We start from the raw sequence: 20,956 nt of genomic DNA on the forward strand, positions 1-20,956 counted from the left end.
GGTTGAAAATGTCATTGAAAATTATTGAAAAGTGAGAAAGGTCGTATTGTTATTTCACCGGTCGTCATAAGAAATTTTTAAAAGACGTTTAAACTATGCCTGCAAAATATAAAATTGTGATGATTCGCCATGGCGAAAGTGAATGGAATCAGAAAAATTTATTTTGTGGGTGGTACGATGCAGATTTAAGTGATAAAGGTAAGTGGTCTCATCTCTCCAGAAACAAAAATTAAACTGTGGGTTAACTTCTATCTTTTTATAGAAATTGCTGATTATTTAATTCTTATCAGGTCGCGAGGAAGCAGTGTCTGCGGGAAAGGCTTTGAAAGCCGAAGGATATCAATTTGATGTCGCTCACACATCGGTTCTAAAGAGGGCTCAAATCACGTTGAACTCGGTCTTAAAGGAGATCGGACAACCAGATATACCTGTAAATAAGACCTGGCGTCTAAACGAAAGACATTACGGTGGACTTACTGGTCTAAATAAGGCTGAAACTGCTGCCAAATATGGGGAGGCCCAGGTAATTTTTTTATCTACAAATATAAATTTTTTACAAGAAAAACTATACCAATATAATATATCAACCCCAAATAATAAATGGGATAAGGGTAAGATGATGATGATGTTACATTTTTTACAAGTAAGATGAAGATTAAATAAAAATCAAAATTAAAACACACTTTTTGATTTTTCTTATAAAACTTTTATAGGTACAAATTTGGCGTCGTAGCTTTGACATTCCACCACCAGCTATGGAGAAAGACCATCCATACTATGAAACCATAGTTAAGGACCCCCGTTACGCTGGAGACCCCAAACCTGAGGAGTTCCCAATGTTTGAGAGTTTAAAACTCACAATTGAAAGAACTTTGCCATATTGGAATGAAGTTATTGTGCCTCAGGTGAGATTTATTATATATAGCTATATAAAATTAAGAGAATTACCTGATATTTTTTTTGTTTTTATGTGTTAGTTTTAATCTATATATTATTATATTATTCTGTGTGCTATTTAGTTAATTTTTTAAAACGATAATCTAATTAAAGGTTTTTGGGGACAAAAGAAAAATTTAAACAGTACAATGTTTTTTTTTAAGTCAGTTGGTTATTTAAAAAAGAACTCTTTCACATAGATATTGGTACAAGTCTATTGAAATCCTGAAAGTATTATGATGATAAAATATTTCTATTTCAGATTAAAGAGGGTAAAAGAATAATAATTGCTGCTCATGGAAACAGTCTAAGAGGCATTGTGAAGCATTTAGATGGTAAATATTTTTTTATATTATTTATATAATATAAAAAAGTCATCAGGGATCCTTGGTATCCTTGGGTGTTACTGGACTGGTCCCTCCTCTAAGATCTGTATTGTACATAAGGGATGTTATAGTGCTCCCTATCTTATTATATCTATGATATTTATATCATAGATATAAGAAAAAATTATAACATACACATAATTATAAATTTAAAACAAATGTTTAAAAGTTATAATTACTAGGTTCCATAATTTAGGCTGTTGGTTTATTTACTTAGTCTTTTGATTGGGGCTGTCCATTTGTATGCAAATATCATTATTATAAAGTGATACTATTTACTATTCAAACCAAAAGTAGCTTTGTAATACTGGAATAATAAGTCGAAGCTAAGAATTTCTCAAGTAATTTTATATAAAAGAAGCATTTGCCAAATTAAGTAACATTGAAAGTTACAGTCATTATCATTTTTAAATGTTTGTAATATTTATGAATATTTTTTTATTCAACATGGATAAAACATATCAACATTAGTTTTATGTTAATTATGAATTGTAATTTTTATTTTTGTGTTATATTTTAATGGACTACTTTCAATAAGGACATGTCAAGATTAAATAATAACAAAAAAAATATTAAAAACTATATTTTCTTAACACTATTTTCAGAACTCAGTGACGCCGCCATAATGGAATTAAATCTTCCCACTGGCATACCATTTGTCTATGAATTGGATGAAAACTTGAAACCAGTGGACTCTATGGTCTTCCTTGGCGATGAGGAGACTGTCAAGAAGGCAATGGCCGCTGTTGCTGCACAGGGCAAAGCCAAGTAGATTTATTTATTGAGTGTAAGGCCTTGTTCATATTACTAAAATACTTGCTTCAATATGCTTCTGTAGTATTGGAATATTTTATGAGTGGAATCTTACTAATGTACTAATTTTGTACTTGGAAACTACTATTCATATGCTTCTACTAAAGTGTCATTATCACTTGGTATGTAAGTGTTTTAGTAGTGTAAACGAGGCATAAGTAGATGTGTTTATTGAATGAAAATATTTTATAGTAATATATTAAGATTATATTAATATGAAAACAAGTGTTGCACCCTGGAAAAAATATGCCATTTATTAGATTTTTTTTTTATAACAATGGATTTTGGAATGATCTTAATATGTATAATTTGCTATTTTCTTTGACTAGTACTTTGAGGGTGAGCATTGTGATTATACATAATCTTTCAAAATAAAATCACTCTTATAACGTAATAGTGTAAATTATAACAGAATAATAAAAATGAGCTGGATATCTGTAAATAGTGTAGGTAATATATTTATCACCAGGTCACTGCCAAGACATGGCGGCATTTGTTATCTATTATTCATTAATAATATAATATGATCTTGGTGGAATAATAATAATTACTATAGATACTAGCATAGTATTATATTATCTGTGCTATAGATAAAGAATATTTTTTTTTAATCTGGCAAGGTTTTTTTCAATTCTTCAACAATCCCATCCATATCTACATCTCGCGATGGTGTCTCCTTTTTAGTTTTTGTAAACTTTCTCCCTGTGTAAGATGCAAATGCTTTTTTCTTGTTATTTGTAAATGAGAATTGTGAAGGTCTATCTACATCCATTGATTCATTATTTCCTACATTTTTAGTGTTGCCACTTTTTGGTTTCCTAACAGTTTTAGCTTTTTGTTCGAATCTGAAATTCTTTGGAAGTTTGTGTACTTTTACACAGTGGTCTAATCTTTCTTCGGCAGTCTTGAATTTCTCTTTGCATTCTTCTATGTAGCAACAATACTGTAAATAAAAGAAATACGTATTATCAGTTAGACAATAAGCAGCTTGCACAACGTGTAGATCAAATTTGAGCGACGATGTGGATTTCTTTAAGAAGTCATGTCGCGCGTATTTTTGTCCGTTCTGTGGCAACATTGTGTGCTGTTGTGGAACATTGCCAAACATATATGTTGAACTTCATGCTTGACGCCATAACTGTTTCCTAGTGAATAAATGGTATGATAATGCACTGCAAACAAATTAAGGAAATATACCTCTTTTCCTGCTAGGAAGTTAATATCTCTTTTGACCTAGAGTAGGTTATTAAAGTCAGTAACATTATTTTTAGGGTTCTCTACCAAAACAGTATAAATGAGCCCATGTGATATTTTTAGTTAAATTCACAAAATTTTGCCTTATTCAATATCGGTCTCAGAAAAGTAGCGATGGAGGTTTGTGGGGCGGCACGCGGTGTGGTGGCGCCCAGGTGCACCGAGATTTTTATAACACGGGTAGACGAGCACGCGGCTTACCTGGTGGTAAGTGACTATCGCCGCCCATGATCACCTACAACACCAAAGGTGTGCTGTGTGCTGCCGGCCTTTTAAAAAGGAATATGCTCTTTTCTTAAAAATTATGATGTATCGGTTCAGAGATACTGCTGGTCGAAGGAAGTGGCCGCAGACGATATGTATCAGTAAAAGGTTACATCAAAATTGATGTTAGGATTTTACATTGAATTCTGGGCCAGTATCCTAAAGAGTTTGTGTCCTCGATCACTTGGTGAACTTTTTCATCATCAAAGGCGGTTAAGGTTGTCCCTGTTCATTTCACAAACTAATCTTAAGACTAAGTAATTTTAAATAGTAAATAGCGACATACTGAAGGCTTTTTTTCGGCCATTACAGCGAAGAACGAGTCGTGTGACTCTTGTATATGCAAGTCCAATAGATGTGGTGACGGCAGCACTTTCTTACACTGGCTGCATGCGTATCTGTGTGACGCATTGTAGTGGTTCTCGAAGTCTAGTAAGGACTCCGCGGCGAAGGTACACCCGGGGATGTTGCATGTTGTTGTTATGCTGAAAAGAAAAAAACATTTTCAATAAATAAGTACCAAAGGAAGACTTTATAAAAGTCGTTCTCTTTAGCACCTCTGTCCCATTCGTGTTTCTACCGCGAAGCAGTTGTGTTTGAAAGGCTGTTTTTCGGTTTGAAGGGTGGGATATGGCAGTGAATTTACGAGGTACAGAGGAATAACACCTGAGTTCTCAGGAATGGCAACGCATGGGAGGTATAGTGGCCGAAACAGTATACTCTGTTATGTCCATGGTACTGCTCATGTCTATAGGCGACGGTTACCACTTTCCATCAGATAGACCATCAGTTTGTTTGCCATTCTAAATTGCATAAAAAAATAAGCAAAACTTAAGTTCTGAATAGTTTATGTCGACTGTATTTATAGTCATCATGTAGCCTAATGCAACCGATTGTAATGACATATTATTATAATTCATCAAGCTATTTTTTTTTATTGATGCAAATGGAATGGCTTACGCTATTATTACATCTATTGGTAATACAAAAATTGCGGGGGTATGATAGGTGAGGATGAAGTCAGTTTTATCGTGACGAATTCAGCAGGAATTAACCATGATAGTGTGATTTGAAGTGTATTCTGTAAAGAAGGTAAGTTACAACCTATACTAAAGATGTAATTGGCACTTTTGCTCTTAAGTTTTTTTTTCTATTTATTGTAATAAATTATATATGTATTTGATTTATATGACTAATGAAAAGAAATATAGTGTAAAATAGATGTAAATTTCTGACATTGTTAATAATTTGCACGCCGACATAGAGGCAGAATGTATATTGTTTATTTTTTTTTTATTTATTTGAAAATTACTCACCGCACTTACAGTCTCCCAAAACGTGTAGTGAGCCATAAGTTTATTTTACAAACATACAAATTTTGTACAACATTTTAAAAATATATCTATTTTGTCATTAAATATATCAATATCTGGCTGCTGAGCAATCAGAGAATTGAGCAAAGAAATAGTCTGATAAGTGTGAGCAAAGTGAGCAGTACAGGTGCGAACCAGCGGTGCCGATAGTAGTCGACTAGCACGCAATCGCATGCAGCGTTGGGGTGCGTACAAAGAACAACGGCTTAGAGTTGCAGGATTGTCTACTCCGCTGTTGAGCAACCGATAATAGTTCAACATCAAATTACACTTTATATGAAATGTAAATCTCTTTCATCAAAACTACCTTCATTCTAGCAAAATAAATTCATTTCATTTCATTTCATTACTATTTAAAAAAAAAAAAAGTAAGAAGGAATAAGGCTTAGGGAAAGACCGAAACAGTACAAGACATTACATCAGGTAAATGAAAGAAAAATGTAATCAATAAATAGGGATTTGCCGAAAGCCGCGGAGTGGCAAAAGCTTTATCGGCTCCACACATAAGACTGGATTTTTTTAATAAATGTAGGGCGAAGCTACTTTATAATACTATTTATACCGTCACATACACTTCATGGCATAAGTTTTCCTCATCGAGGTCGTACACTCCGAGCCTGGGTGGCGGTTTGTCCGTCGCGAACAATTCATCGTCTAGTTTCCGACGTCCCATGGCGTATTTGTTGAAATTGTCACAAGTATAAACGTCCGTAAGATTCATATCTCTGAAAGAGATTATTAATTGCAGATAATATCTCATATGCGTTTTTAATGGTGATTGCATTAACATTAACAACGCATATGAGATAGGTAAAATATGCGGCACATTATGTGTTATATCTAAAGAAGACGATTAAACAATACTAAAAATTATTTTCAAACGATCTCCAAAAAACAGGAGGTTTAAAATTCGATTGTATTTTTTTTAAGTTTGTTACCTCATAACTGTTTCATTTAAAAACAGATATGGAAAATTCTTTTTAATTTAAAAGGTCTAATAGAAATTTTATTAAAATGGGTCCAGTAAGTTAATTTTTAATCAAAATAACAAAAGGTTTTGCCACAATTGAAGTAGGTGTTTTTCTGTAGAACAAATTATACATTATTTATTTTAATAAGAAAAACCTAGGCCCGGCGTTATATCAAATGATTATATTTAGCCTTCATTCAAGTATATATCTTTATGAAGATATCAGAATACATTTTTATTGTGTCACGCTTATGTCAATACTCTGTAGGTTTGTATAGTCATGCAGCTGGTAGCAATTTTGCGTTGAAGGTCACAAAAACGTAGATATACATCAAGTCACAATTGCTGTTTCGGATTTTTATAACTAGCTAGAAGTTTCCCGTGTCTTCGGCTGCATAGAAGCGGATATTATTAGATAGGTATTTCTCTATAGTATCGTGAGATGGGACTTTCTGAAAACGCTTATTGTATGTCTAAATATAGACAATAAATTTCCGCATTCCAATTTTGAATTCAATCTTAAGTTCTAATAATCTTGTTTATTATTTCGTTTCATAAAAATACACCTAAATATATTATTCAAAACAATTAATATCAAGAAACAAAATGCCGAATATTTGAACCTGAGCCAATTTAGAAAGGTTCGTTTATACCGATTGAGAATTGAACCCGGAAAATTACACATACCTAGATCGAGTATACTAAAATCTATTAGTGCCTATTAGTAGGTTCTGTTTCATACTCTACTAACTAGGTATTTTCATATGAGTAACAACTAGTCGTTTCTCTCTATGAGTATTATAAATAAAAAATATAGGTACTTATATGCGATTAGATATTTAGGTATAAACGCACCTTCTTACTAGGTATCTATTTGATGTTAAATCCTGTATAAAATGTACTTATAAATATAGTCGACAGTTACCACTTTTCATCATGTGGACCGTTAAGATTGTTTGCCATTGTAAGTTATATAAAAAAATATAAAAATATCCATTTTAAATTTCGACTTAGTTATATAGACACTAGAAAGGTAGGTTAGTCTTTTTTTCAGGTACCTTCTACCTTCAATTAAATAAATTCAATCCTATAGATACCTAATAATAGGTATTTAAGTACTAATATGATTTATTATGCAAGTCATTAAAGTAATGATCATCTCTTATCTCGTCATATTATTATTATCGTATACGTAAACAAATCTGCGGAACCATTCTATTTATTGGCACCTGAATTAAGTCCGCTTTAGGTATTGTACATATGTCTATGGCAGTCATTTACTATCTCTACAACTTGACTTTATAACGTCATTACTCATTCGTTCGATCTTCATTTTATTACGTTTTGTTACGTTAGTTATACGTATAGTTTAATCATATAAGTATACTAATTATTTTTACAATTTCTATAGTTTAGTGCACTGTTATAGAACACGAAGGAGTAATTACGCAGTCGGAGATGAGTTTGCGACAAAGAAAGGTATTTTTTCTATCTTACATTTCACTTAGGTAATTATCAAAGTATTTTATAAATAAAAATAACCTATTAGATACAATTATAATATGAGTATCGCGTGAGTATATCTATATAATATTACGTAGCATGATAAGTATATATATATACGAAATTGCCTACCTGACGTGAAGTTTGCCAATAAAAGTGAATTTGTCTAGGCACAAGATTCCTCAAAGTTGTTCTTCTTAAATTGGATAGGTGATTCTTGACCTTGTGAACTGAACCAAAAAAATTAATATAAGTTGTCTATGACAGTCATCAATTTGGATAAATTTATTTCATATCTACGTCTAACCTTCGATCTGTTACCCTTAGATTAAAATAAAGGGTTAAAATAAGTATATTATGCTACATTTACGATAATAGTCTTTTCCTTATTACAAAATTTAGAACAGAACATACTGCTTTGTCTAAATACTACTATTAAGTTTTGAATATGTAGAAATGTACGAAAATAAGAATTCGAAGCCCTTATTCACACGAGTGATATTTTAAGGACAAGATTTTGTTCTTATTTTTAAGGTTAATCCACAGATAATAATAAGTCTATTTGTTAATCTATCGTGAATAGAGGCAGAGAGATATACTACTATTTAGTGTACGGAGGTTATACTCTATAAGAAAATCTAAGAACAATTTGAAGAAAACTGTTCTGACAATCTAAAACTAAACATCTGTTGCCAAATACTATTATGCACCAATTGCACAAGTGTAATTTGTTTTAAAAACTGATTATAATACAAAAATATTTTATTACTCTATGATTCCAAGTCTTCCGTTTTGTTTTGATCTATGATTCCTTCTGACTGACATTGACTTTACAAATTTTTGACATATTATTTAATGTTTTTATTTCTTTAAACGTAATATTTTATATAAAAACGTTTTGGATTATTAATTACAATTAAAATATGTTGGTATTTTGCAGTATTATGACAAATTTAAGTATTAGATAAAAAGTATTTTCTGGTTGTGATGTTTATTTTATATCGATATGGGAAAATTCAGTACTTACAGGTATTTAGAGGTGAGTATTTAAAGAGCATATTTCTTGTGATTTAATTTAAAACATAAATAGTATATTGTTATTTAATAAATGTGTCAGGGAGCAAAAAGGTTATACTTACATATTATACTTTAATTATCAAATTACTTAAGTATACTATATAATTATCTAATTCATTAAAAATCAATGTTTCAAATTTGTATTGGTCAGTTTTCTATTGTAATAATAGATAATTTAAAAATATCAAATATCTGTAGAAGTATATAATATTATATAAGTATATAATAGAAGTATGTAATATTGTTTATAATAGATAAACTCAAAAGTGCTTAACCAATTTCAAATAATATTTTTTGCATTACTGCCTATTTAGAATATTTAATATATTGAAGTATTAATAAAGTGAGTGGATTTTGTGTGTTGATGTTGTCTAAAACGTTGGTGTGTTTAAAATTATTTTCTGGGAGGTGCTTGGTCCCTTAAAGATATGCATTATCCAGGCAATTCTAGTGGTCCTCCAAATCTTGGAACTGTCTGTGCTTCACAGATAGACTAAATCCTAGTATAACACATACTCCTTAATATATTTTACTATCTATTCATTACCACATTAAAATTATTTTTAAAAGAATAAATGTTTAGTTTTAATTAAAATATTTATTTATTTCACTTCTAATAATGGATTAGAGAGACAAGTTAAGAATGATAAATAATCATCCATTAATTAGTTTTATTTATGTGTTTGTGAACTTATTTGTTAATGGAAAGGGAAATTTATGATGGAAGAAGGTTCTAAAATCAGCAGAATTTTGTGTTTTGTGTTACATGTTAAATTAAATAATTTTTTAAACATTTATACAAATAAATCTAGAGAATACAAATTTTCAAAATTAAATATATTTTTTTGATTTTTTTATTATTAATGCACTAGCATTCCGAGCGTGTATAGCTCACCGTTACATACCTTTGAATATATGAAATACATGGCGAATTTGAGAGGCTAAGCGCAGAAAATAGAGTCTTTCTCACATTCACATACATTGCACAATTGTGATCATACCATTTTGAATGAATATAGAGATAATATGGTCCATAAATATGATCAACCGAAAAGAGAATGATTAACCCTTAAATATTAACTGCATTATGCTGGCTCACTAAGTGCTGTTTAAATATATATTAAATATATATGTATTAAATAATTTTCCCCTTTTTTCCAGTTAAGAGATGATACCTCAGCCTCACATATCAACGTAAGATCTAGAACACTAAAGCAACCTCGTCGTTTGAAGAAAGTATTCATTCTTCTTATAGTTTTAGCACTTTTTGTGACATACTTTTTAGGTGAGTACTCTATTATTTCTATTTGTTTATTTTTTTTGTTAATAAGAATTATTTATTTTGAAAATTGCATAATTGAAAGTTTAATTCTATGTCTCTCTTTTCATTTAACAGTTTCCTCTTGTCAGTACAAATAATTCATGCATTTTCTTCCAACCATCTCTATCCCATGCCATATCTTGGACTTCCCTATATGACATGACACCTAGTGTTTTCTTTATCTGTTCCATATAGTTATCCCTTAGTCTGTGTCATTAAAGAATAATTGTAATTATTTGAGATTATGTGCTTAGTTTCTGAGACATGAAGCCATGATTGTCCAAATGTTATTCAACTTCTCGTTTAATATTTTTTTTTTATACAACTTAGAACAAGCTGACGGCCCACCTGATGGAAAGTGGTAACCGTCGCCTATAGACATGAGCAGTACCATGGACATAACAGAGTATACTGTTTCGCATACAGTATACTCTGTTACAGTAATACACATAAGCATTGAGTTCAATGTTATAATACAAGCTACAGATCTCAACTTTAATAAACCATCTATTTATTTGTTTAAACTTTATTGACGCATAAAATGTGGTACAAAATGCAGACTTAATGCTATAGGCATTCTCTGTTAGTCAACCTTTAGGATCTAATTATTAGATTTAATCTTAATTCCTGGTGAATTCATCACAATTTATCTGATCCGACGTCATCCACGCTATCATTCACTATTCACTGGCACCTGGCCAGCATGAATTAAGCGCAGATACAGTTTTCATTAAGAAAACATAATCAGTATCAATTGACAATTATTTAGTCAAATATATAGCTGTGTTTAATCCATTTGGTATACCAGCCTTTAACAGTCTACTGCTAAACATAAGCCTCCCCCTGGGGTGGTTTTACCAGATGTTGCCATGCTCGACAGGCGGATTGGCAACTGTAGTTAGGCTTTAGAGATGTTTTAAGAGGGCTGCTGCTACCTATTCTTCGCCCTCTCTCAGTCGCCTCTTACGACACCCACGGGATAGGTAAGGGTGGCTTGTTCTATGCCGGGACCACATGGCGGATTTTAATCCTTTACATTGTATTAAATATTTCATGGTTCTTTTGTCATCATTTGCATATACAATATAAAAACATGCAATGCATGCAAAAACATGGGTATGTTGAACCAGTTATAAATAAACCTATGCAAATAATTAACTATTATATAAAAATTTATAACTATTATATTATCAATATTATACTTTATGATAATGTAGATCAGTTAGTAAACGTAATATATAAAAAGTACAAAGTTCCCGAATTTTTGAGCATAATACCCAGATTCGCAGATGTCAATTTGTTACGTCATCAGTGTTTTAAGCCTAAAAGATTATAGGAGCTAATTGGGAAGTTTTTAACTCTCCCGAACTTAAAGAGCATCTGGACAAAATCCATGGAAAACCAGTAAATGGTAACCATAATCTAAAGAAAAGATGTGGTCTTTAACACTAAACAAATATTAAATACTATTTTTCATTACAAAGAAAAAGGTTATTGGAACTAATAATAGAATATTATATTCATTCCGTTGCTTTTGTTAATTCCTCTAAATCTAAATAACCTCTGTGGCAAAGCAATAAAGTTTAAAATACAATATTTTTTTAAAATTACACAAGAATACGTGGATATTGTTGTAGCATATAATGTAGTTAAAGGCTGCTCTACTCGCTGCGTGAAATGATTCAATGTCAGATTTCACCATTGTTCATCAATATATTGTTATAATAATTCAAGGAAATCTATTAGAACGGTTTTTTTTTGTTTGCTTAAGCGTATTGATTTTTTTTTCTAATTGACTTCTGGAATAATATTAAATACGCTCTCCTTTTTACGTCTAAGGGCATTTTGTGAAACTTTTTGGCACCTACAATGCCTTTGGTGTTGCGGGTGATCATGAGTGACGGTAGCCACTTGCCATTAAAAACACCTGCACTTTTTAAGGTAATTCCACCGTGCTGAACTTTTAGAACACCTTATATAGAGTTCCAGGAACATGACTGCACTCAATTAGGTGTAGTAATTTTTGTGTAACAAAGATACAGACAGATTAAATTTCTAAAATTTATTTTTTAGATTTCTATTGCCGTTACTAAAAACACTTTATATATATATATATATTCTTTACTTTCGTTACTGGCATCGTTTAGTGACAATTAAATTATATTAGTAAAATTTAATATTTCATTTTATGTATTTATTGGATCGTTTTAGCCGAACAAAATTTTTGTTTTTTTTTTTAATTTCAAATTGAAGCATAGCTTTTCAATAAAATCTTCTTGGGAGTTCCAAGACTGTCATAGACTACTCAGGTGTTCCTGTTTCCGTCGTTTTGTTATTTGCCTTGCTTCTGCCGAATTTGATGTGATTTGATATAAACCTGTTTTCATTACGACATTGTCGACAACAGATTCCAATGATTTCATTTTGACATTAAAATTTTCAAAATAGGAACGTTCAAATTATACGTTCTTTTGGAGTAATTACTGTTTATGTTCGAAAATTGAATTGTTAATTATTTTATAACCATGTGGAACGAAAAAAAAATCAAATGGCGGGAATATACCTTAACATATTATGCTGACGGAATTTTTTAATGTAATATAATATCATATATTGGTTATAGTGTGGTAATTTTATGGCTTTAATATAAAAATAATGAAATTCTAAACCGAATATAAGTTTATTAAACTTCACACAAGCAGTAAGTATTACGTATTAAAAATGGCGGTGTCATGATCCAGAACTAGCACCATGACCCGGATTTACACGGGCGCCGCAGTAAAAAATATTTAAATAACAGTGAAACTTGTGTCAAAATCCGGTTCATGGTTTAGAAGTAAAAGGCAAATTTGTGCGAATGTAACCATACCAAATAAGTCATTTAGGAAAAGACGAAAAGAGTTTTAACATTATTGTTAAGAGATCCTCCACCGAAAACTCGAAATTTGCGAGTTGTGAGTCACCTTACTATCAAGTTTTGCATATCCTTTTTTACTTAAATTATTTTTGATGAGATCACCAGAGGGAGACTATGTCGTTTGCTTGGATACCTCTGTCCCATTACTGTTTCTACCGTGAAGCAGTTTCTTTTTTTATGTAACTTAGAATGGCAAACAAGCTGACGGCCCATCTCTTGGAAAATGGTAACCGTCGCCATAGACATGCACAGTACCATGTTTTTTTTTATACAATTTAGAATGGCAAACAAGCTGACGGCCCACCTGATGGAAAGTGGTAACCGTCGCCTATAGACATGAGTAGTACCATGGACATAACAGAGTATACTGTTTCGCCCATGATACCCCCCCATGTGTTGCCATTCCTAAGGACTCAGGTGTTATTCCTTTGTACTCTGTTAATTCACTGCCATATCCCACCGTTCAAACCGAAACACAGTTATGCAAACATAACTACTTCACGGCAGAAACACGAATGGGGCACAGGTGTCTACCCTTTGTGCAAACGACTTTTGTACAAAGTCTCCCTCTGGTATGTCCTTATGTTCTTCTAATGCTACATAATACGTGTGTACCAAATTTTATAGTGATTGGTCAAGTCGTTAAAGCGCTAAGAGGATGCAAATAAACTCAGTTTCACATTTATGGTATTAGTAAGGATTCTTTGTGTGACCATGTTACAGGTTTACGTGGCCAATTCTGAGCTGACTTTAATAAATTCTTTTTATCTATCAATAAAATGTACTGGCATGGTCTCTATTATTTATATAATCATTGCAGTTGTCGTTTATCGTTTGCGAAGTGATATGGACAAGATTCCGCGTTCTAAATTCAAATATTTTTCAATATAATGTGCCTACGAAACATATCGGCGTTCATCGGTCGGTGAATTTTGTAACGATTAAAATTATTGTCTTTTTTTGAGTAAAATGTTCAAAATCAGTTTTGTAGTATAATACTTTGCGGCCAGTCATTTTTATTAGTCACTTTTTATCTAACAAACCTATTTGCTCAACGATCATTAACATAGTATCACTCATTCCCTAATAACGCCGTTTGCCAAGATTGCGTCAGCGTCGCATTTTGCCGCATAGAGTCTCGTGTGTTCGCACCCTAACGAACCCGGTCGCTCCTTGGTCAGTGGTCGAACCGGCCGTGTAGAGAATCGGACGTGTAGTGTACACATTGCTTTACAGTAGTACGGTTAGTGGATACCCGTGTGCAGATTGTGGATGAGAAATGGCCAATGAGACGGCTGTAGTGCGTACATTGCCCCTTTTGATTGCAGGTATTCTTGTAGTGTGTGATTAGAGCGAAATTCCTGGAATTATTAGAAAAATTGGCGTAGTCACTTTTTTGTTGTTTTCATCTTATACCTATCACATTGCTGTAAACTATATTTTAAATAAGTAATTATACTTAATTGTTTTTTTAATATGAAGTCAGTAATATTCGGGATTTTTTTAGGAATATTAGCATAGTCACTTTTTGTTTTTTTTTCGTGTTAGATATACCACTTTACCATGAATGAAACTTTTTTTTTAATGCGAAGTAAAGTTTAATGTTCTTTATTAATTTTAAATTGTTTTAAACTTACTTCAAAAAAGGAGGTTGTTAATTCGGTGCTCCTTTTTATATTTATTACCTCATAAATCCGTTGCTTATAAACCAATTTGGAAAATTCTTTTTTTATTCGAAAGGACAGGCATCCAGATAGAAATCCATAGGAATTTTATCAAAATCGATCAGTAGTTTAGTTTTTAAATTAATATAACTGATTTTGCCACAATTGGATTTTTTTGTGTAACACAATCATATTTTTTTTACTGCTATTTAAAGAAGAAGAAACTATTGTTACAGTTCCTTCTTTTTCAGATTCAGTTTCTAGATTGTGGGTTCAAATTTAAATTTTCTTAGGAATATATTTCTCGACTACAACTTTCAGTATTTTTCACCGCATAATTACATTTCTGTTTTTCCAAAGGTGGACTGGTAGAGAATAATATATAGCATTAAGTTCACCTTTTTTTCTCAAACATTTTATAATAATGTGGTCGATAAATAAATAAAATAAGAAAAAATAAAAGTTGTATTACTAATGGAACAATTATCACCAAGTCCACTGATAGCCTGATAGTAGAACTGTCGAAGGTGTGCCAACAGGAACAGTACATATTTCTGTTGATATACCTGACGACACCTGATCAAAGTTTAGTTGTAAACTGCGTGAGTACGATCTAAAATAACATGTTTAAAAAAAACTTGTTTAACTTTAACAAAATGAATACGCGACAACTTAGTTTTTTTTTTTTTGTAATTGATAATATACATAAACAGCACAAAATAGAATAAGTTTAAAGTTACATGATTATACATAATTCATGGTTACGCCATTGTTTATTGTACCGATTGTTTCCGTTTGCAGTGACTTGAGTGTTAGTAAACAGTACATTTGTATGACTATTTGTCGATATTTTAGTGCTCATTTCTTTGTACAATTCTATTTACTGCATTATTGATAGTTGTCGGTTTTTTATTATTATTTACATAGTTGATCATATATGGCCAGTGTCAAATATAAAAATAGGCCACGATCATTAAGTACCACAAAGTTTTTTTTTTTGATGGGTGAAAATGGTATGGTATGGGTGATAGATGAGAATGAAAATAGGTCAGTTAGCCCATCATGATGAATACATAAGGAATTATCAATGATAGTTTCCAGGGAGAACCGCGAGGAGGTCGACCTGGTTGGGTATATTGCTAGCAAGAGGATTCACAGTCTTCATTACTAATAATCCCTTTTCCCCAAAAGTACCATAAAGTTAAGGAGATAGGACAAATCAGCAATAGGAGGGGGGATTGATGGGGGAAAGATTTTAAGGATTTCAGTGTGTGTGGACTCGGCATAGAATGGGCCACCCCTTCTTTTTCCGTGGGTGTCGTAAGAGGCGAGGGATGGGCAGCAGCGTCCCTCTTAAAATATCCTTAAAGGTCTAACTGCGGTCAACCCGTTTGCCAAGCGTGGCTACTATTGGCAAAATTCCCCTTATTGGGAAGGCTTATGTCTAGCAGTGGACAGTTAACGGCTACAATAATAATAATAAAAAAAGGATTTCAGTACATACGTTATGGGCCGTCAGAAAAGGAAGAAGGACGAGAGAATTAAAAGATATAATAAAAAAAACAATGTTATTACACATTTTTTTTTATATTTTCGCCCGCAAACAATGGTGACTTTAATCAATTTAAAATTAATATTGATTTGTAATATCACTATTTTTATTCTGATACGAACAATTAGATTAGGTTCCGTTGAAAACAAAAACAACGTCAATCGTAGCAAAACCAGTTGTTTTGATTTAAAAATCGAATCGGCAACGCGCACGTGATTGATTTAAAAATCGAATCGGAAACGCGCACGTGATTGATTTAAAAATCGAATCGGCAACGCGCACATGATTGATTTAAAAATGGAATCGGCGACACGCACGTGACACCTCTACGAGTAGTGTTGCAGGCGTCTATAGGCTGCAGTGACCATTTACCATCAAACTGTATGCTTGTTTGCCACTTTTGTGGTATAATAAAAAAAGAACTATTGAATCGATTTCGATGAAATTTCTATGGGATCTATTAGAAAATATATCCTGTTAGAAAAAAAAAAAAGAATTTTCTAATCTGTTTATATTTATAAACAGATGTATAAATTCTTTTTTTTTATTAGATAGTTTATGTTTAGTGCAGATAGAAAATAATGTATTTCTTAATACGTTAAGAATTAATTAGGCGATTGTACTGTATATGTTACAAATTTTATCATCAGTTCAAACAAAATTCTTATCAAGAGTTACGTTTATATTTGCATAAACTACTAGGTATCGAAAGTATTTATTTTATTTATATAAATTACTACATATATATCAGAAGACATAAGTAGAGGAAACGTACGCAATATCTCTGCTGATGACACGCTGTTAAAATGAAATGATAAATGATATCTCTTTGAACTCAGATCAGTCGCTAAAATTAAACATAAATGTATATTTAGAGTAAAAACAAACTAGTAATAGTTTATATATATACACATAGGGGACAAACGAGTATGCGGTTCACCTGATAGTAAGTGACTACTGCCGAACGTGAGCATCCGAAACACCGAATGAATTTTTTGTGTGCTGCTCGCCTTTTAACAATTGTATTTTTTGATGATGACATTTCACCAGAGGGAGACTTTGTACAAAAGTCGATTGCCTGGGTACCTGTGTCCCATTCGTGTTTCAACTGCGAAGCAGTTGTGTTTGCATGGCTGTGTTTCGGTTTGAAGGGTGGGATATAGCGTGAATTTACTGGGTACAGAGGAATAACACCTGAGTCCTCAGGAATGGCAACGCATGGGGGGTATCATGGGCGAAACAGTATACTCTGTTATGTCCATGGTACTGCTCATGTCTATAGGCGACGGTTACCACTTTCCATCAGGTGGGCCGTCAGCTTGTTTGCCATTCTAAGTTGCATAAAAAAAAGATCATTATGTACCATTAGTTTATTTGCCTCCCTAGCAATAAAAAATGAATAAATAAACGAGATTATTGACACGGAATCTTATATTCGCATATTGGGTCAGCTAAGCTGTTGCACGTCGACACTTTTGTGCTTCCCCCTGCCTTATACCATCATTTCATAGATCCTTTGTGTTATCTTAACGATGTCCCGCGGTTTAAGATATCTGTAGTCCCCTGGCTCTGGATAAGCCGTTCCCAGTAGCCTCATGCGCATGCTCGCTAACGAATCACAGTTGCACATCAAGTGTTCCATGGATTCTGATTTTTCCCCGCACAGTCTGCACAGTGTGTCCGAAGATAGACCCATCTTGTGTATTGACACGGAATACTATACGATATAAAACTACATTACAATAAGCTCGGATTCATATCTGTTATAAATTTAGTTCATACTCGACCTTGAAATAATGATATCGTTGAATTTTCCAAACATGTTAATTTCAGAACTAGAGAATGGCGCTTCAGAATTAGTCTCACTGTGTCACTAATAGATCACGTAAAATTTAAACTCTATGGTATCAGGAAACGTTAAACCCTATTCAAGAAACTTTAAATTATGCATAGTTTTTATATAAGTATTTTATATGAGGTATTCGAGGTAACTTACTGCTCATGACAGTTGTTTTTTACCCATGTTGGGAACAAGTAAATTTTGTTTTGCAGAAAAACGTATACAAGCTCACGCACGCACGCACCCACGCAGGCTCGCACGCTCGCACGCACGCACAAACCGATGAACGACGTGATGATTATTCTAATTAGAATGACTTAGAGTTATTTATTATTTAATTATAATTAATCAGTTGATAATGTTTTCTGCAAAATTACAACTACTCCAGTAAAATCTAATCTGCCCGCTAACGAAATGCTTTCTTACTGTACTGGGTTGACTGGAAGAGATCTCTGTCAGAGATAAGTCCACCCTTGCTCACAACATTTATAAATACATTATTTTATATGTAACTTACAAGTGCAATAAAGAATATATATATATATATATATATATATATATATATATATATATATATATATATATATATATATATATATATATATATATATATATATATATAATATTAATGTGTATGTAAAGTATGTTTTAATTTAGAACGTGGAATCGCGGGTCTTTTTTTGCTTTGCGACATTCTGGGGGCCATGAAATGGAAATCGAACTTTTGGGCTCAATTTCGTGTTTTTGTTCGCATTAAAATCGCCCCAGTAAATGTAGCTTAATATTTCGTTCGTCATAAATCCTACCATAATAGTCCAAGAGAACGATATTTTAACATTTTTGAAGGTTTTTAAATGGTATGTGTTATGTAATTTTAACATTTAATTTGTGTTTCGTACGTCTTTAAAAATTAAGAAAATATTTCATGGTAGACCATCAGTTCATCTCTTGGAAAAACGATACCAACGATCGTTAAACCAAATTTTTTTTTAAATTATTGTGAGTCGTTGTGTTTAATTATTTCGATTTCATTTTTTAGATTGAGCTAGTATTTAATATGGGGTCTCTCATGCATATCGATCTTACGGCTTCCAATCTTGTCTGAAGTATGTTTATATTTCTTATCTATCCACGTGTCTGTATAGTTACCTCTTATCACGGGACGGCTAGTTATAACTGCCTAAAAAGGAGTTTTAAACGATTTTGCTACTACCAAGAATATTGCATGTGGTTGACTGGTAGTTCTCGCTGCAAGGTATTAAGTCTCCCGAAATATAATTTTTTGTACGCACACATTATGGATATGGATAAGAGCGTGTGTTAGGGGGGGGGGGGGGCATAACTAACAATCCTTACGCCCTGATTCTTATATAAATAAATAAATAAATGCCATTGATCATATTACACGGCGTTTTCTAGTTTCAAACTAAGCAGAACTTGTTCTATGGATAATAGATATTGTTTTTAGGTAAATACATAGGTATTATATTTTGTTGCAGGATTATTCGCTGGCCAAACACAATGGTTGGACGGCATCGCCAAAAGTTTAGGCTACGAGAGCGTACATCACTACGCGGTGATCATCGACGCCGGCTCCTCCGGCTCCAGGGTGCTGGCGTATAGGTTCAGGGTGCCATTCACAGGTTTGTACCATTTGTACTGTGTGCGTAAACATGAATGATACATTGATCATAACAGAGTATAGTGTGTCGCCCATAATTCCCTTAATGTGTTGCCATTTCTGAGGACTAAGGTGTATTTTTTTTAATGGGTGATAATGGAATGGTAACCCCACCCGCGCTATCGGTATACACTGGCGGGGCACCAGTGAAGGATGATAGGTGAGGATGAAGCAGGTCAGTTTGCCCATCGTGACGAATTCAACAAGAATTGTTCAAGATGGTTTCCAGGGGGAACCGCGACCTAAGGGGGAGGTCGACCTAATAAAGTATATTGCTAGCAATGGGGCTGTCAAACTGCATTGCTAACAATCCTTTTCCCCCTTATTTTTTACCGTTCCACGTGGTATATAAAAAATATTTGATTTGTTATAATTAATTGATATAATTAGTTATAAGTGAAATTGTTTTTTAGTGTTTGGACAAGCGAATCTGGACCTAGTAGATGAGTATTTCGAGCAATCAAAGCCCGGATTGTCGTCGTTTGCCGATGAACCGGAAAAGGTATTTATGATAACGTATTTAACTATATTATTATATGATAACTAGCCGACTCGGTTAACGTTGTTTTACCATATACATTATTTCTAGAATTATACATGAAAATATATTATACTACAATTATTATATTCGATTGTCATCTTGCAAACCTATTGTGGCATATAAAAATTGCGATTAAACAACAGGGGTTGATCGTAAAAGCGTGAAAATTTGAATTTGTATGTATTTTTCAATGCTAAATCATAATAAAATAAAAATAAAAAAAAATTACAAAAAAATTTAAAAAAATATTTAGTGGTGAGTCACCCCTATCATTGAGGGGTATGAAAAATAGATGTTGCCCGATTCTCAGACCTACCCACTATGCACACAAAATTTCATAAAAATCGGTAAAGCCGTTTCGGAGGAGTTTGGTAACAAACACCGTGACACGAGAATTTTATATATTAGATTATTGATGCATACGAATTATGCACTTGAATGATGTAGGGATGTAATATTGATTCTAAACTGACCACAAATTATGAATTTGTAATTTGCCATCAATGTAGTAAAATTAAGTTAAAATATTTATTTCATACTAGCGGCCCGTCCCGGCGTCGCACGGGTGGACATTTTTACATTTTAAAAAGTGGCCATTAAGGCTGCACACGCGACGGAAGCTTAGAAATGGAGTAACTTCTCCCGTTTTCCCAACGTTTCCATTCACTGCTCTGCTCCTATTGATCGTAGCGTGATGAAAAGTATACAACAACGGCATATAATAAAAATATATAAATTCGATATTACAGCAAAGTCTTTATTTTAAGGATTAATGTGAACTAAATATTTAATTAACTCAAAATTATTATCAATTTAATTTATGATGTTATTTAAAACGGTAATAACGTGAAACTGTCAAATTCA

At 32.6% G+C, this 20,956-nt stretch overlaps 3 protein-coding genes across 7 annotated transcripts in view; 2 read left to right on the plus strand and 1 right to left on the minus strand.

The window, feature by feature from the left end:
* On the plus strand, positions 1–2,754 carry LOC113515125 (phosphoglycerate mutase 1). The gene is made up of 5 exons (XM_026899276.3): positions 1–198; positions 291–523; positions 714–905; positions 1,199–1,271; positions 1,928–2,754. The coding sequence occupies exons 1-5, from the start codon at positions 96–98 to the stop codon at positions 2,092–2,094; spliced, it is 768 nt and encodes a 255-aa protein (XP_026755077.1). The 5' UTR covers positions 1–95; the 3' UTR covers positions 2,095–2,754.
* On the minus strand, positions 2,385–7,998 carry LOC113515126 (zinc finger protein 511). 3 transcript variants are annotated; one of them, XM_026899278.3, is made up of 5 exons: positions 7,807–7,998; positions 7,632–7,729; positions 5,599–5,751; positions 3,940–4,138; positions 2,385–3,078 (listed from the first exon to the last, which is right to left on the minus strand). In XM_026899278.3, the coding sequence occupies exons 3-5, from the start codon at positions 5,745–5,747 to the stop codon at positions 2,743–2,745; spliced, it is 684 nt and encodes a 227-aa protein (XP_026755079.1). In that variant the 5' UTR covers positions 5,748–5,751; positions 7,632–7,729; positions 7,807–7,998; the 3' UTR covers positions 2,385–2,742. The 3 variants fall into 3 exon arrangements, with proteins under 3 accessions (XP_026755079.1, XP_031764330.1, XP_052752087.1); XM_031908470.2 differs by lacking the exon at positions 7,807–7,998 and having other exon boundaries at positions 7,632–7,751; XM_052896127.1 differs by lacking the exons at positions 7,632–7,729; positions 7,807–7,998 and adding an exon at positions 5,965–5,987.
* LOC113515124 (nucleoside diphosphate phosphatase ENTPD5) overlaps positions 7,279–20,956 on the plus strand; it is a 24,360-nt gene continuing 10,682 nt past the window's right edge. Inside the window, exons 1-4 of one of the 3 annotated variants that reach the window (XM_026899274.3) lie at positions 7,279–7,475; positions 9,738–9,861; positions 19,370–19,513; positions 19,965–20,053. In XM_026899274.3, the coding sequence (XP_026755075.1) occupies positions 7,455–7,475; positions 9,738–9,861; positions 19,370–19,513; positions 19,965–20,053 (378 nt within the window). In that variant the 5' untranslated portion in view covers positions 7,279–7,454. Of the gene's footprint in view, positions 7,476–8,360; positions 8,539–9,737; positions 9,862–13,934; positions 14,143–19,369; positions 19,514–19,964; positions 20,054–20,956 lie in introns of those variants that run through there. The other 2 variants (XM_026899273.3, XM_026899275.3) reach the window with 2 other exon arrangements.

The sequence above is a fragment of the Galleria mellonella genome, unplaced genomic scaffold (assembly GCF_026898425.1).
Source record: "Galleria mellonella isolate WM207_F2 unplaced genomic scaffold, CSIRO_AGI_GalMel_v1 utg312, whole genome shotgun sequence".
Taxonomy (NCBI): domain Eukaryota; kingdom Metazoa; phylum Arthropoda; class Insecta; order Lepidoptera; family Pyralidae; genus Galleria; species Galleria mellonella.